Source organism: Pleuronectes platessa, chromosome 16 (genome assembly GCF_947347685.1).
Source record: "Pleuronectes platessa chromosome 16, fPlePla1.1, whole genome shotgun sequence".
Classification (NCBI taxonomy): domain Eukaryota; kingdom Metazoa; phylum Chordata; class Actinopteri; order Pleuronectiformes; family Pleuronectidae; genus Pleuronectes; species Pleuronectes platessa.
This window is the reverse complement of record NC_070641.1, coordinates 10,927,292-10,942,762: the sequence shown is the minus strand read 5'-3', so window position 1 is coordinate 10,942,762 and position 15,471 is coordinate 10,927,292. Positions and strand designations below refer to the sequence as shown.

The window sequence follows — 15,471 nt, the reverse complement described above, 5'->3', positions numbered from 1 at the left end:
AGGAATCTATGGTGTGGATGCAGAATCCACATTTAGCCTGTTCCGCAGCCTCGGTCCACATTCCTCCTGGCTAATAGAAACCTTCCAAGACTGTAGGTCAATCTGACAGCAAGTAGTAAAATGAGGGAGCAATTCAACAGCTCGGCCATCATCTGCTGTTTGTCATCTGAAGCACCCGGTGCGACTCAGATCCACAGCTCAGGCACATCTGCTCGCTGTTTTGTCATGTAGAGAGGATAAAGAAGGTGGTTGTTAAACCCTCCACTTATATGAAAAGAGGAGTATGAACATCATTTCTGTGCCGAGTGGGGTGTTTTGTTCCACTCCTGGCGTCTAAATGAGAATCACTTTGTTTTAATTAGTCCTGGAAAGTGCGTCACAGCAGACAGCAGCAGCTTATTGACTATTTGATCTCCTTTCTCTTTCAGTGACAGCAGCGGGGAGATTCTCAACAATAACTGTGTGATGGAGTACCATCAGACCACAGGCACTCTCAGCGCCCACTTCAGGAACATGGTGAGTGTCTGCAGCGAGCAGAGGGGTTTATTCATCAGGAAGCTACAGGAAATTAATTGACTATTATGTCCTTCATACGGCAGGAAGGGGCTAAAGAATTCATTTGAAATGATATCAAAGCCCAAATTTATATTACAGCCTTGTCCTCGTGTAACAGAGTTTTAGAACACCTCAATTTGTCTACTTTTCTTTTAGATTTAAAGTTTAAGAATTACAGGTCCACTGAATAATCCTGAGCTGGGGTTTGAAAAAGGTTTAGGTCACCAAAATCGGAGAAATCATACATTTCAGAGAATTTGGGAAATAAAGACATTATATTCCAGCTTTTCTAAATTCTTTCTCTAAATGAGTGCACACAATTCAGACAGGTTACCCATGATAAGCTCTGTCAGCTCTTATGGATGTACTATTAGAATGGTATATGGTGCAGGACTTAGTACTATTGCTATCAGAATGGTGAGAAAAAGATAGTAGAAGGATGACAGTCTGGCTGGTCAGGGGTTCATCGTACAGCAAGATAATGACCCAAACAGGAAAACAGCAGGATGATGGATTCACTTATCATGGAACTTCTGCAACAGCACTGGGTCGAATATTTGATTTGACATTATAGAAATGACGTCACCAGTGTAATTGGCTGCTCAATCATTTAAATTAAATTTATACCAAAAACGAAGTCAGTTATTCCTTTATTCAAAAGCTCCAATTGTTTATTTGCTCTATGCTTTCAATTCGGAAATACTAAGACATTGAATTGGGTAAAATTGAATAAAAACTGTCAAATTTCCTTCTGCATGCAAGATGTAAAGTAGGTCGCTTTTAAGTGAGGCAATTACCGATTGTTATGTTCTTCAGTGTTATGGAAATGGATGGTAAAATGGTCATATAGCTACAATTTATATAAAATGCAGTAAACTGTCAAGGCCCAACTGTCCCCTTATGAAACACAGTTTAATTCACTCAATTTTTTTTTTATCAAGATCGAAGATTGGGAAATAAACTAAATGTTGTAAAAATTCCTGGATCTGCCCCCTGACCAAAATGTAAAGGCTTCTTTCCGGACCCATACTTCATCCTTCCACCAGAGTTAGTGGTAATCAGTCCAGCTGTTTTATACATAATCCTGCTGACTGACAACCAAACGCAGATGAAATGATAGCCTCCTTGGCAGAGGTTATAAAAATGTATCCACTTGGGCTGACATATCTGTGCTTGTAAATGCAGTTCCAATAGTTTGGGGATTTACACAATAAAGTAATAGTAATCTACTGGGATCTTGTAGGATTAAGAAGAAAGTCAGTTAAGATGCACTGCACCACCCAGGGTCATTATCTTGTGATAGTGCAGTGTGGGTAATTCAGTACAGTGTGTGCTGCACATGCATAGTAACTCAGCAATCCTTTTAGTGGATCAATGTACAGCATCTGAGGAGCATCTCTGTACATCACACAACTTGTTTACAACAATCCCCTGAGCCTTCCATGGATTATTTACATGTCAGCCCTGTTCTGTGACTCAAAAGTGAATTATGCATGTGTGTACCATACTGTATCTATGATGTGTGTTTTGTCAGCCTGACTACACAGGCTGAATGTGCAGCATATACCTGATTGTTACACATCTTTCATGTAGTCTTTGAAGAGGATCAAGCGATCGGACAGGCGAGGGGCGGAATCTGTCACAGAGGAGAAGTTCACCATCCTGTTCGAGTCCCAGTTTAGTGTGGGAGGCAATGAGCTTGTCTTTCAAGTTAAGGTAAGAGGGTCCAGACAGACGGGGGGGGAAACAACTACCTGAACCTTGACATGCACACACACACACACACACACACACACACACACACACACACACACACACACACACACACACACACACAAACACACACACGCATCCATTCGTGCTTCTGCTTTAACAGGAATCTGTACGTTTTTAAAGCCTGAGTCAGGAGAACTTGAGCGTCCACTGGTGTTCCTCCTCTGTCGTCTTCCCACTGGTTTTATAATGATGTTTTAAAGAGCTCCACAATGAAGGCCATGCCATGTATGTTCAGTATTTATAGATCCTGTAGATTTCTTGAACTGATGCATCCCCCCCCCCCCCCCCTCTCTCTCTCTCTGAACAGACGCTATCACTTCCTGTGGTGGTGATAGTTCATGGTAGTCAAGACAATAACGCCACAGCAACAGTGTTGTGGGACAATGCTTTTGCGGAGCCGGTGAGTAAATAATTGCTTAATTGTGTCTGAGTTCACAATTGTTACTTCGACGTGTGTCTAATGTACCTAATTATATTGTTGTGGATTTATACATGAATGTTGTACATTAAAAAAATGATGTGTAGTGCTAGACTACGATGATAAACAATTGATTACTTATTGTATCAAATATAAATTCTAAATATTTATATGTTCCTGTTTCTCAATGTTTTTTAGGTACTACATACCATGACTATAATAATAAAACATTTTTAATATTGCAATATATTCGTATTACATTTATCAAAAAATGTTACAAAGTGCTTCACTGATAAACTCAAAAGAATAAATTTAGAATAAAATAAAGAATAAAAACACTAGAATTGGGCCGAATCAGTGAATGCAGATATGATGAAAGTATATTTTAAGCTTTGATTTAAAGGAAGCAACTGACTCTGCCTGCTGGATCTCCCCTCTGAGCTCTGTCTCTTATTCTTCAGTCCAGAGTCTGGAACAGTTAAAGCTGCCAGAGGATCTCAAAGTACGATCAGGGTTGTATGGGGATAAAGGATCAAGGATAGAATGAGAAGTCAGACCCTTAAGAGCCTTGTAAGTTTTTAAAAGAAGATTGAAATCAATTCTTAAAGGTCTTGAAAGCCAGTGTAAAGAGGCTTAAAACGGGTAGATGTGTTAAAAAGCCTGGAAGCTCAACTCTGTACTGTCTGGAACCGCTCTGCAGATGATTTTTACATGATTCTGCAGAGTGAAGCTCAAAGTTAGATTAACAGTGAGAAGGTAAATATGTAGTAATCCCTGCAGAATCAATGAAGCGATATAAAAACAGTGCTACTCTGGGAATAGCTGTGTTCACTCTGTGCTCATCTTTGCCCAGTTTATCTCCTACAGTGTTTATCGCCTCCTGCCGCTGCCTCGCTCCCGTCACTGAAGCTCGTGTAAATCCTCCGCTGTCTCCCTTGTGTCCGCAGGGACGGGTGCCTTTCCTCGTGCCAGACAAGGTGCTCTGGCCTCAGCTGTGTGATGCCGTCAACATGAAGTACAAGGCCGAGGTGCAGAGCAACCGAGGCCTGTCTGAGGAGAACCTGGTGTTCCTGGCTCAGAAGGCCTTCAGCAGCTCGAGCAACAACTCCGACGACTACCGCAGCATAACTATGACCTGGTCACAGTTTAACAGGGTCAGTTCCAGGGTCTCTTTCTCTCGTGGCTCTCCACAGCCTCTCCTCCGTGAATGCAAACACACAGCTCCTATAAGGATCAGTCTATCTGCAATCATCACTTTTAATGAACTGGGTTTTTATCCTGCTGCATTTAGAATGTGGTTTTCTCCTCTTTGCATTTTTTAAAAGGCCCACAGGCCAGTTTTAGTAAGCCATTCTAACCGCTGCGCATGTTCTCTGCAGAATAATTTACTACTAGTGGATTATTCACACATAGAGATATTTCTTGCTCCATTTGCGGCGTCCCCGCTCCCCCGTTCTGCAGATTCTGCAGTCGAATTGAGTGAGAACGCCTCATTTGCAGCCGGGTCTTTATCTTAATGGACCTGTTTGTCCACACACTGAAAGGCTGGAGGCCTCATTTTCTGGCTCAAAGCAGCTGGCGATGGGGGAAAACACACTCACATTCACCACACACCATCGGTCTCATTAGATTACAGGAACATCAAGTTTCAAGCGCTTCACAGACTTGTGTACAGGCTAAACACACACACACACACACGGACACATGTGTTCGCTCAGTTAAATCATAAATACGACTAGGATGAGGACATTTTTGTTTTTCTCTTTATTTCTGGACTCGGTTGACATGATATCGTCTGAACACGTCTGTGCTCTTTTTAAATAATGTTTTTTTCCCCCAATCCCCCTTTTCTTCTACAGGAAAGCTTGCCAGGGAGGAACTTCACATTTTGGCAGTGGTTTGATGGTGTGATGGAGCTCACAAAAAAGCATCTTAAACCACACTGGAATGACGGGTAAGGAAACTGCAGAGAGGTTTTTTTTCTTCTTTTTTCTTGACAGCTTCAGTATTTGGCTGAAACGTGAGTCAGAGCAGAAAAATAAAAGCGCTACCTCTCTTTTTTCATTTTGACAGCTGGACTTCATGCTCCATGAAAGTATTTTGTTTTCTCCTGTCCTCATTTTGTCAGTCTCGAAAACGCAGGCAATGTTTCACTTGCATGATTTTCCACGGCACCCTGGGGAGCCGCCTAGCCACTCTCGCCAGTAAACTCGGAGGCAAACGCGCTGAGGGGGAAGCACAAGACAAATTTTTCTATATGTCTCTCCCCTCTCCTTTTTCAGGGCCATCTTGGGCTTCGTGAACAAGCAGCAGGCTCAGGACATGCTGATGTCCAAACCCAACGGTACTTTCCTTCTGCGCTTTAGTGACTCTGAGATCGGAGGAATTACAATAGCCTGGGTGGCGGAAAATCCTAATAAAGCAGGTATGATGTGCAAATGCTTGTTACGAATTTACAATAAGTCAAGTTTGTTTATGAAACGAAATATGATCAAATAAAATAAGGCTGTAATGTACAAGGTAAAGACACTCAAAAGCCTGTGGGAACATGGCGGATTTCAATTTAATCTTAAACTAGTTTACAATAGGGAGCTCTTACTTGTAAAATGCTGTAAGTTATTGGGCAGCTTCAGCGATCTTGAGATTTCACTCTCTAAATCCACTGTCACTATCTGTCAACCATCTTTTGGCTAAGTTAAAGTTGCATTAAGCAATCTCTGGCCACTAGAGGGCAGTGAGATGAACTGTCAAATGAGTGTGGCAGATGTTGCCCTGTGTTTATCTTATTGAACTCATCTCTTCTACACCTGAAGAATAATTCATCACCTTCAGCTCTGATTCTGGTTGCCCAAAATGTGTAGTTCTCGTTATCTTGGTTCTTACGATGAGCTTAAAGCAGAAATGTAGCCCTCTGCTAATTAGCATCTGGCTAAGTGGCAAATCTGGCAAAAAATGTTGTGTTATTTCTTAGTCCATTTCTCATCCTTCCACTCTGTTTTGTGGAAATCTGCAGTGTAATTTTTGCATAATCCTGCTGACAAACAGACGTGGGTGAAAATATGTCCTCCTCGGAGATAAAACCACTGCAGTCCAGCTGAACAGAACAATTTGCTGGAGGAAAAAAATATTGAATTACTATTATTGTAATTCTGCTGACTCTGCGGTGGGGGCGCTGTGTTTCTCCAGGTGAGAGAATGGTCTGGAACCTCATGCCCTACACAACCAAAGACTTCTCCATTCGCTCTCTGGCCGACCGCATCAGCGATCTCAACCACCTCCTGTTCCTCTACCCCGACAGGGCCAAGGATGAGGTGTTCTCCAAGTATTACACCCCGCCCCTCTGTAAGCAACCCTCTGTTTGCATTGGCTGTATTACTCTCAAGATGTCATATAGCGGCTGCACAGCCCCCGATGTGAAGAGACGTCTTCACTGCTGTAGAATAACCGCTCCGAGCCGTCAGTCATTCTCTCTCCCTGTGCCTGTTTGTTTTAAAGCTAAAGCAGTGGACGGCTACGTGAAGCCTCAGATCAAACAAGTGGTGCCCGAGTGAGTATAAAACTTCCTGTTCATCTTTCCACCTTCTCTCACTCCCCCCCCCCCCCCAACCACCAGTGGGTTTTTTCCCCCCCTCTGTGGCAACATTTAGAGTTAATCACTAAATATTGGAGCCTGAATTCAGATCAGCTATTAGTCAGTTGGAGGAGGCCAATTAGGGAGGGCCAGGGTTCCTGAGAGAGCTTGTCTTCCGCTCATCATTAGAGTTAGGCTTGTTAGTGAGCGAGCCCCGCTCCGTGCCTTTCTCCGCGGCTGCTTCATCCGCACCACGGAGAACGGCCGTAATGATGCAGCAGGGCCTGGAAAACACGCTGAGGGTAGTTGCTTAGGCAACTGATGAACATAGACTTTATCTATGTGTGTGTGTTCGTGTGTGTGTGTGTGTGTGTGTGTGTGTGCAGGTTTGCAACAGCCAATCCAGACCCAACAGGTGGGAACCAAACCTACATGGATCACGGCGCATCGCCGGCACCTGTCAGTCACCCTCACACCTACGGCATATACCCACCTATGTGAGTCCTTCTATGAGCTGCTCTGAGTGAGCGTCTTTGTGTCGTTTGTCCCGGTAAAGAGTGTGTTGTTGCTTCTGCTTCTTTTTTTTTCTTTTTTTTTGGTGATGTGCTGCCAGCGTGTCTGACTGTGGGTGACTCCTATCTGTGTCCTGTGTCAGGAGCGACTCCATGCTGGACGCGGACGGGGACTTCGACCTGGACGACACCATGGACGTGGCGAGGCACGTGGAGGAGCTCCTCCGGCGGCCGGTGGAGAGCCAGTGGGGCGGCCAGCAGTCATGACCCTCGGACCCTTTTCACCTGTGACAACAACCAAACGAACCCTGCCTCCCAACCTGCCCCACTCGCATTGACGTCTCTCATGGTTTAATTCCATCCACTGCTCTTTTGTTTCTGATGACTATAATGTGAAATGTTAATAATGGTTGTGATCTTTTTTTCTTTCTTTCCAGCATGAGAGCATGCACGTCAGTGACTTCTCTTAGTTTTTGTTTGTGTCCGCTAGTGTTTGTAAAACAGACTAGGTATAAATGCAGAAACCTACAATGTTACAGTATGGTGAAGAAGAAGAAGAAATAGAAAAGAAAAGAAGAAATAATGTTCATTCACATCGTGCATGCCTCTCCGGTTGATTTTGAACCGATTTAAACAATATGCTACTGTATGAAGTCCTTTTAACAGCTGAATGTTTTTATTTTGTTCTATTCTCTTCTTTGTAAATGGGTTATCAGTATTTTTAAAGTGACACACGGAACTTGCCCTTTGACAAAAAAGAAACTAGTGAAGACGTTTCACTCTAAACAACCTGATCTGAGTCACTGCTCTGCAGAGTTAGTCCTTTTTTTTCTGTGTACACTAACCTAAAGGCAGAGTCACTCTCATTGCGACTGACGGCACACACATCAGCACAGCACAGCACAACGCGCACACAGACACACACACAGTTGGGTCGCGTGTACAATGTATTTGTTTGGATTTTTTCACCAGCTGATATGCAGCAGGGAGGTCTACGCCCCTCCCTCGCTCTCACAGGGCTATCTCTCTTCTGTCTGTACACAGAGATGCTTATTGAAGCATTTCCCCGCCGCTGCCTGCTCGTCCTCTCAGGTCCCTCCGTCCCCCTCATCAATGCTACCTCGCATCATTCTACTGACAGTCATTGTTACTTTCCTGTTGTTGTTTTTCTGCCACCACATCCACACCAGCAGGTACGGTCATTGGGGTTTTTTGGGGGGTTCTTGGAATTTACATTTGCCGTGCGTGAAGACGTCCCCTCACTGACTCTGTTGGCTGGTTGTTGCTTTTTTGTTTTTGTTTTTTGTAACGCTTGAAACCACTAACCTGAAGAAAGTGTCATGTCTGGTCGGCGTGTTTGACCACCAGGAGGCAGGGCTGCTCCCGTCTGATTTCTCCGCCCTCTGCCTCTGGCTTTTGGTTTAGTTGAGATTTCCAGATAAGTGTTCAATCGTGCGTCACCTGGTTTGCTCTGGTAGAAATGCTGACTTTACCCCCCCCCCCGACACACACACCCACACACACCCACACACACACACACACACACACACACTGCCTCCACTTGACACAAACACACTCGCACACAAGAACACTCACTAGATTGCGTGTCATTGATAAAAAAAAAGAACCTTGCACCTCAGGAAGAAATCGCTTTGCTCAGCTGATGTATAAGCCAAATAGAAAAGAAGTATCTATGTGCACAGAATATATATATATATATATATATATATATATATATATATATATATATATATATATATATATACACAACATTTATTTTCTCTATCATAATCCTAGGTTGTTTTGTTTCTCTGGCATGGCCCTAATGAATGTAACCCCTCCGCATGACCCTGTTGAAGATTAACATACAGACCCCTCCCCCGATCTGAGCAGAAGTTTCTGGTTGCCAGAAGTATCAGTTGCAAACGGGACGAAGAGCAACTAGGAATTTAGAGAAGACTTGAAGACGTACTTTGTGTTTGTCCAACAGACATGACTTCACAGTATTAAAAATACTCCCCCCTCCCCATTTCATTTCTTCTTATGTCTCCCACTTCCTTCGCTAGTGTGGAAATCTCAGCCTACACTTCTTGCGATATATCCTTCATTACCATAATCTGTCATTCATTTTTTTCTTTTTCTTTCTTTCAAGCTTTGTTCCACTGTAGACTGTGTACTTTTTTTCGATGACGTAGATGGCGCTGTGTGCTGTTTGATGTATGTACCATGTTTCGTGGTTCGGGTTTATCACTTGGGAGTGTTTTCCAAGAGAAACAGCTGTTGAGTTGAAAAAGAAGAAAATAAAGTTTTTATAAATAATTTCAACTATGCCTGTAGAAGTACGGATGATCTTGATGTCACTACAAAATAAAAGCTTCTTGGTTTTTTTCCATGTGTGCAGTCACCAGCCACAGAGTGAAGGGCTTGTGTGTGTAGTAGAGATTTACATTATAAGGGCATAGTTGAGTTTCACCATATATACAACTACATAAGGATTTTGTGTTTTAACATATCACCTATTTTTCACTTATTTTTTTCATATCACAAATGTTGTGCTTTGGGTTGAAGGAAATGTATTTTACAGTTGCTCATAGTGCAGAGAACCCCTCTGTAACATCCCCAGTTATACTTGATGTGGAATTTAACATTATAGGGTCACCTTAAAGGGATATGTCACCATTTTGTTTCATCGCTTATCTTTTAAAATCGTGCCAGTTGGTATCTCCTCTGCTGTCAGTCGCTGGTTTCCTGCCAACTTTGCACAAAATGAAGACCAACTTGCAGACTACGGATATCTCGTGACAGGTAATGGGAGGAAATAATATAAATGAATGTCAAGCAAAGTAATATTTTCTCAAAGTTAGTTACTTTCTCAGCATTGCAGGTTGATCGTGTGCAAATTGAAAACGGACATTTGAGACTGGGGTTTGGTTTTAAGACACAAATGTGACTTTCACTTCTGAACACTTCACTTTCTAATCTATGCATTTGCACACAAAGCAACTGAAATTATTTTGCATCAGGCAATAATGATTCGAGTGGATTTTCTATGTAAGTCAAGGGTTGTACAGGGATCATGAATCTGACTCTCCTGGAGGTTTCTTCCAGTTAATGAGGGAGTTTTTTCTCTCCACAGCCGCCAACGTGCTGCTCATTGTTGGAACTGTTTGGTTTCTCTATAAATTTCCCCGACCTTGATACGTTATGATTTGGCTCTTAAAATTGAACTGAATTCAATACCTTTTTATTTTAGTAAATTCATTGCCATGGAGTTTGTAAAGCACTTTGTAACCTTGTTTCGAATAAGTGCTATACAAATAAAGTTATTTATTATTATAAAAACACGTAACAAGATTACAGTATAATTAATATCACATGTAGTAAATGATACAAGCTGAACATTCACAACCAAATCTTTGTTGAAACCTGGCAACTGTAATATTTAATTGTAAGGGAAGAATTTTAAGCAAACCTGCATATTATCAATACTTATTTATATGGAAAGGGAGAAAGAGGGAGCACGTCTGTTTGGAAATATGTTTTTAAAATGTCTCAATGTGCTCCTTGGCGCAGGGCTGATATATATTTTTTATATTTTTTTCTGCTTCTTACCACATCATAGCAGCACTCTTCACTTAGTTACGAATTGTCTTACTCAGCTCATTTCTGCCATCTAGTGGACATAAGAAATAACACAGATGTGTTTGTTATTTAACGTGTGTTTATTTGAGCTGTGGTTGACAGTGGCTGCCACTGATCTGCTCTGTGTCATGCCTGGGAAAGGTGACAAGAAAGTCAAATTTTCATGAAAATCAACAATCATTCCACATATGATTTTCATTATCAGATCTAACCTCAAGAAATCCATTGGCTGCTTCCCTAAGAGAAAAAAAGAAAGATTTGCAGGAGAGTTAAATGTACTTCATAGCACAAGTCAATGATTGTAATACAGCAGATCCAGCTCCTGTAGGGCAGTGGTGGGTTGTTGCTCGGAAACTAAACCGTCATTTATTGCAAGAGCTTTAACACAGAGGTGAAGCATGAGCACTGTGGCTTCCATTTGAAGTGATAATGGACTCGCACAAAGGCTTTTCCTGCAGCAATTACAGAATATAAGCCAGGCACAGTAGAAAAGCCAATATAATAAAATATATACTGTGGATATATGTAATTAAAATGAAGAGAACCATGGAAGAAAAGCTATAAAAGGGATTTTAAAGATCACTGCGATTTGTGTTATACATTAAAATGTTTCAGTGATGAACATTTCCTTTTACTTGGCTGTAATCTGGATGATCCACACTGTGTAAAGGCTGTGAAGAGGCTTTGTATTGTTTGAGCACCAACGCAGCCTTATCACCACATTTATTTCTCCAGCATCTCCTCTCCCTAACACAGAGCTGTGGGATGGTGGTGAGAGCTGGTCAGAAGTTTAATGATCTTAATTATCATTTTAGCTCCTTATTTAAGACAGGAATCAACATAATTTATTGCCATTTAGTGGTTTTATGATTCCAATCCCTGTCAGGAGAATGCAACAATCAACAACCCTATTTATTTCATACTGAGCAATGTTAACAGGCCATTATTTTTGAAAAATGATGTCCTCCATCATTACTATAACCGATGATTATGTTTCCAGCTCAAAGATGCCCCCATGCCTTCACTATCTTTTTTTTGTATTTTAACAAACCTATTTCACCACCAGGTGTCAGTGAAGTCCAATGGAACAGACTGACAGCTTGTACTAAGTGGGCAGACATAATAATGGTTTACACATTATGAAAGAAAAAAAGCTCAAAGAATTGAGAATGTAAAGTAAGTTGTTAAATGGTTATAATTATTATATTAAAGTTATAAAATGCACTTCTTTGATTTCCAACTTGCAGCACGTTGCTAACACATGCACAAGACATATGCCTGAGGTGCTTGGCCTCCTGCTCGTACATGAACAGAAAAGACCATTGTCCTGCACATTGAGGAAATATGTTAAATATGTATGGTGTAAAATGTTTGCTGTAATAACCATACATTAAGTCTGTGAACCATTTAATAACAGCTAGATATTCAAATTTGCCAATCAAATCATCAAGAATTTATAGTTTCCATTAAACATGCTTGATTGAAGCTAAACCATTCTGTAAACTGGGGTGTAATGGCATAAGGTATGGATGCAAAATCAGCATCATGCAGTGATACACATCTTAGTTATAAATTCAATATGTAGGTCGAGAACAAATCTTCGACAGCATCACAAAACATTTATTAGATGCCGTTTGTGCTAAAAACTGGTTCCTTGCATTATAGAAAATCTGTCAGTCAATAGGACTGTGACTTTAATAAAGACAAACAGAAGCAGGAAGGTTCTTGGGGGGGAAGGATTTAATCCACGGTTTCTGTTCCTGTCGGACTGATGATCACATGGGGCGGCACAGGAAGTGCGGTGGCAGATCTCAGGAAGACACACCAGTCTGCTCCCCAGCTGCGAGCAGCAGGAACTTCCTTTGCAGACATTGTCATTCAGATTCAAATCATTCACACGTGAATCAGTCTGATGCACAATCTGGTTCTAGTGGTTTTAACAGTTTTTGTAACTTGTATCTGTTGGACACTGTAAATGAGGAATCAAGGTGTGAGTGAACAAATCCACTCAAATTTTTAGCTTTCTTTGAAAAAGCTTGTGAGGTAAAAAATCCTGAACCTTTGACCGCTTGACCTTCGCTTCCTTTTTCCCCCCTGCCGCCAAACTGGATTTGGTGACTTGATCAATTGGCAGCAGTCAATACAATGACCTGGCTTCTGTTGATGCACGCTGCATGGTGGGAGGAAGGAGCCGTCAGAGACCTCAAAGTGTGCCGACGCAGATCTGTTGGCCTCAGAACGTCGGTTCCTGCAGCCGGAGAGAGCGGTGCCTCACTCCACATACACATCCTGCCACTGGAAACTACAGCAGACCTCAATGAGCTCGGATGCAGCCCACACACTCTCTCTCTTTCTCCCTCTCTCTCTCTCTCTCGCTCTCTGTTCTATTTTAGCTCTTTTTAGCCTCAGTCGAACAAAAGTTGCGTTTATGTTGTTACATCAGTGGGGATCCAGTGACTCATCAGGCCCTAATTTCTTTGCCGAGCGAAGAAAAGTTGTGCAGAGTGCAGCAGATCCCACAGTGTATGTGGGTGCATCATGGAGAGGCCCCTTTAATGAGGCAGACTGCGGTCACATCTTGTGTCCTAATATGAACTAGTCTGAGGCCCCCCCCACCCCCGCCTCCCTCTCTTCAGTTTAAGTCCACATGGAGCCGTTGTTTGAGTCTGGATGTCGGAGGGCTTTTCACATTAAAGGCGAGACAGCTCGGCCGATCGAGGAGGCTTTTAAACACAGAACTTTTGCTAAATTATTTCTGAGAATGCATAATGCATGAGCCTGAGAGATCATGGGACGAAGAGGAAGAGGAAGAGGAGGGAGCGTGTTCTTCCCTCCAGCCTCCCTTTTCTGGACATTTACTGTCTCACTGCAAGTCGTCCATTCCTATGTCCCCTTTCGCATGTGTCCCAGCAAACATACAGAGATTTCTGTCACTTCTCTGTCCGGCCCGTCCTTGGGCTCTGACACCACCCACCAGTCCGTAAGCTCCTCTCATTCATAAAATCAGATGCGATTAAGAGACGCTGGGTTTTGTCCGCAGATTAAGCCAATGATCACCACCAGGGTCGTGAAAACATCCACACACGGCCACAGCGGCCCCTTCCAGCAAGACCCTGAACTTCTGTCCTACTATCACACACACAGTGTACAGTAGATTTTGGTGTGCGCCATGTGGGTGTTGGGATTAAGAATATCCCCGTTGTTTGCAGGATTTACACGAGGGGTAACAAACAATCCAATAATAGAATCAAGGCTGTGATGTAAACACATTGCTGTGGCTCTTATTAGTCCAACTGAACTTGACCATTATGTAGAGACGCTACACAAGATGTGTTTCCCACAATTTGGTGGTGATTTAATTTGCCTCCTCGCTGGGTTATAAATGTGGTTGCATTATCCCAGTTTATTGGCCAGGGCCCGTCTAATGATGTGAGTTGATCTGACTTCGAACGTTTCCCCCTCAGAGGCACGAGCAGATGCTGAGGTTGATGGTGAGTGAGACGGGGGCTGCCGAGGTCAGGTGCCACGCAGCGATGTGGCACGAGTGGAGTCTTTCCTCTTTACTCTGAATACAAGGATTTATATTTTGCAGACTCTTCTTTTTTTTGTCTTTCCTCCCGTTGATTGTCTTCAAATCAATACCTAAGCAGAGGGGTGGTGAGGTGAAGGAAGTGGTTCCCTGCCTCTTTGATGAAGATGGATACCGAGAGAATACAGTGTCTGTTTATCTGCTCTCCTTGGGTTGCAACTTCTCCTCTGAGCACATTTGGCAGATGAAAACATTAAAAAAATATATTCTACTGACAGATCCATGCTTAATTGTGAGCATTTGTCTCTTCTGTGCCCATTGGGGTCAAGCAAAGATGAAGTTGCGGCTAAGGTTAGCATCACAAGAGATGTGCTCTCTCAAATGTCAAGGATAAAGCTACTAAATGTGTGGGCGATGAGCGTTTTAACGTTCTGTACGATTCTGCTCCAAATCACCTGGAGGCAACAAGGACACACGGGCAGATTGCTGCAAAGCACATGCCGACGTGCAGCTTCAGACCTGCAAACACAGACACGCATGTTCCAGTCCGGCCTGCGGTGACTATAAGTAACAGCTGCAGCAAGCTTGACACTTGTGCTGCTTCCAGGCAAAAACTTAAACTTGGAAGTTTGTTTTTAGCTCATTTCTTTTTGTGGATTTTGGCTTTAAGGTGTAGGCAACCCTATTCACCTTAATTGAGTGCAAACCATATGTCTTAAATATACAAGGGGTGCCCAAGCCAGGGGCAAAAGAATGCAATGGAGGAATATGTGAAATACAAACACACACATATCTGTTGTTTATTGGTTTATTGATTGGTTTGGACATGTGGCCTCCAATTAAGATGATTAATCAGATATTTGCGGTGGTCAGATGGTCAGAGGGGTTGCGTCGGGTCATACTTAATAAACTCAGCTGGAATAGCACACATAAATGCATTAATGCCTGATCTCGCAATGTCAAACATAGTTGTAAAGAAATATCCTGCATCTGCCCCCTGCTTCGGATCTGGACTGAAATGTAATGGGTTTGTCTCCGATCCGTACCACATCCATCCACCTAGTTTCATGGTGATCCATCTCGCAGTGTCTGTGTAATCCTGCTAAATCGTATAACTAGTTTTGATTATTAATAAATCAAATTTCTTTACAGATTATAAAGGGATGGTTTGCCAGAAAAAGAAAATTCACGCAGTCTACTCACCTCTATGCCAATGGAGGGTTGGGGGAAGTGTTTGAGTCCACAAAACACCTTTGGAGTTTCAGGGGTAAACAGCATTGCAGCCAAATCAAATACAATTGAAGTAACTGGTGACCGATTCTTCAAACTTATAAAAACAACAGAAAACTACATTATGAAAAGCCTCCATACTGCTGTGTGGCGTCATCCAAGTGTCATTAAGCCCTGGCCTTCAAATTTGACTCGAAATGGCATCATTTACACCATGTTTTTAACCTGAATGTATGTT

General features: G+C 42.5%; 1 protein-coding gene across 2 annotated transcripts in view; it reads left to right on the top strand.

Annotated features, from left to right (window-relative positions):
- stat5a (signal transducer and activator of transcription 5a) overlaps positions 1 to 9,220 on the top strand; it is a 57,156-nt gene extending 47,936 nt beyond the window's left edge. For both annotated transcript variants that reach the window (XM_053443936.1, XM_053443935.1), the window contains 10 exons: positions 429 to 516; positions 2,149 to 2,271; positions 2,639 to 2,731; positions 3,697 to 3,903; positions 4,609 to 4,703; positions 5,032 to 5,174; positions 5,936 to 6,091; positions 6,245 to 6,296; positions 6,707 to 6,817; positions 6,976 to 9,220. In XM_053443936.1, coding sequence (XP_053299911.1) covers positions 429 to 516; positions 2,149 to 2,271; positions 2,639 to 2,731; positions 3,697 to 3,903; positions 4,609 to 4,703; positions 5,032 to 5,174; positions 5,936 to 6,091; positions 6,245 to 6,296; positions 6,707 to 6,817; positions 6,976 to 7,099 — 1,192 coding nt within the window. In that variant the 3' untranslated portion in view covers positions 7,100 to 9,220. The remainder of the gene's footprint in view (positions 1 to 428; positions 517 to 2,148; positions 2,272 to 2,638; positions 2,732 to 3,696; positions 3,904 to 4,608; positions 4,704 to 5,031; positions 5,175 to 5,935; positions 6,092 to 6,244; positions 6,297 to 6,706; positions 6,818 to 6,975) is intronic.
- The last annotated feature ends 6,251 nt before the right edge of the window (positions 9,221 to 15,471 follow it).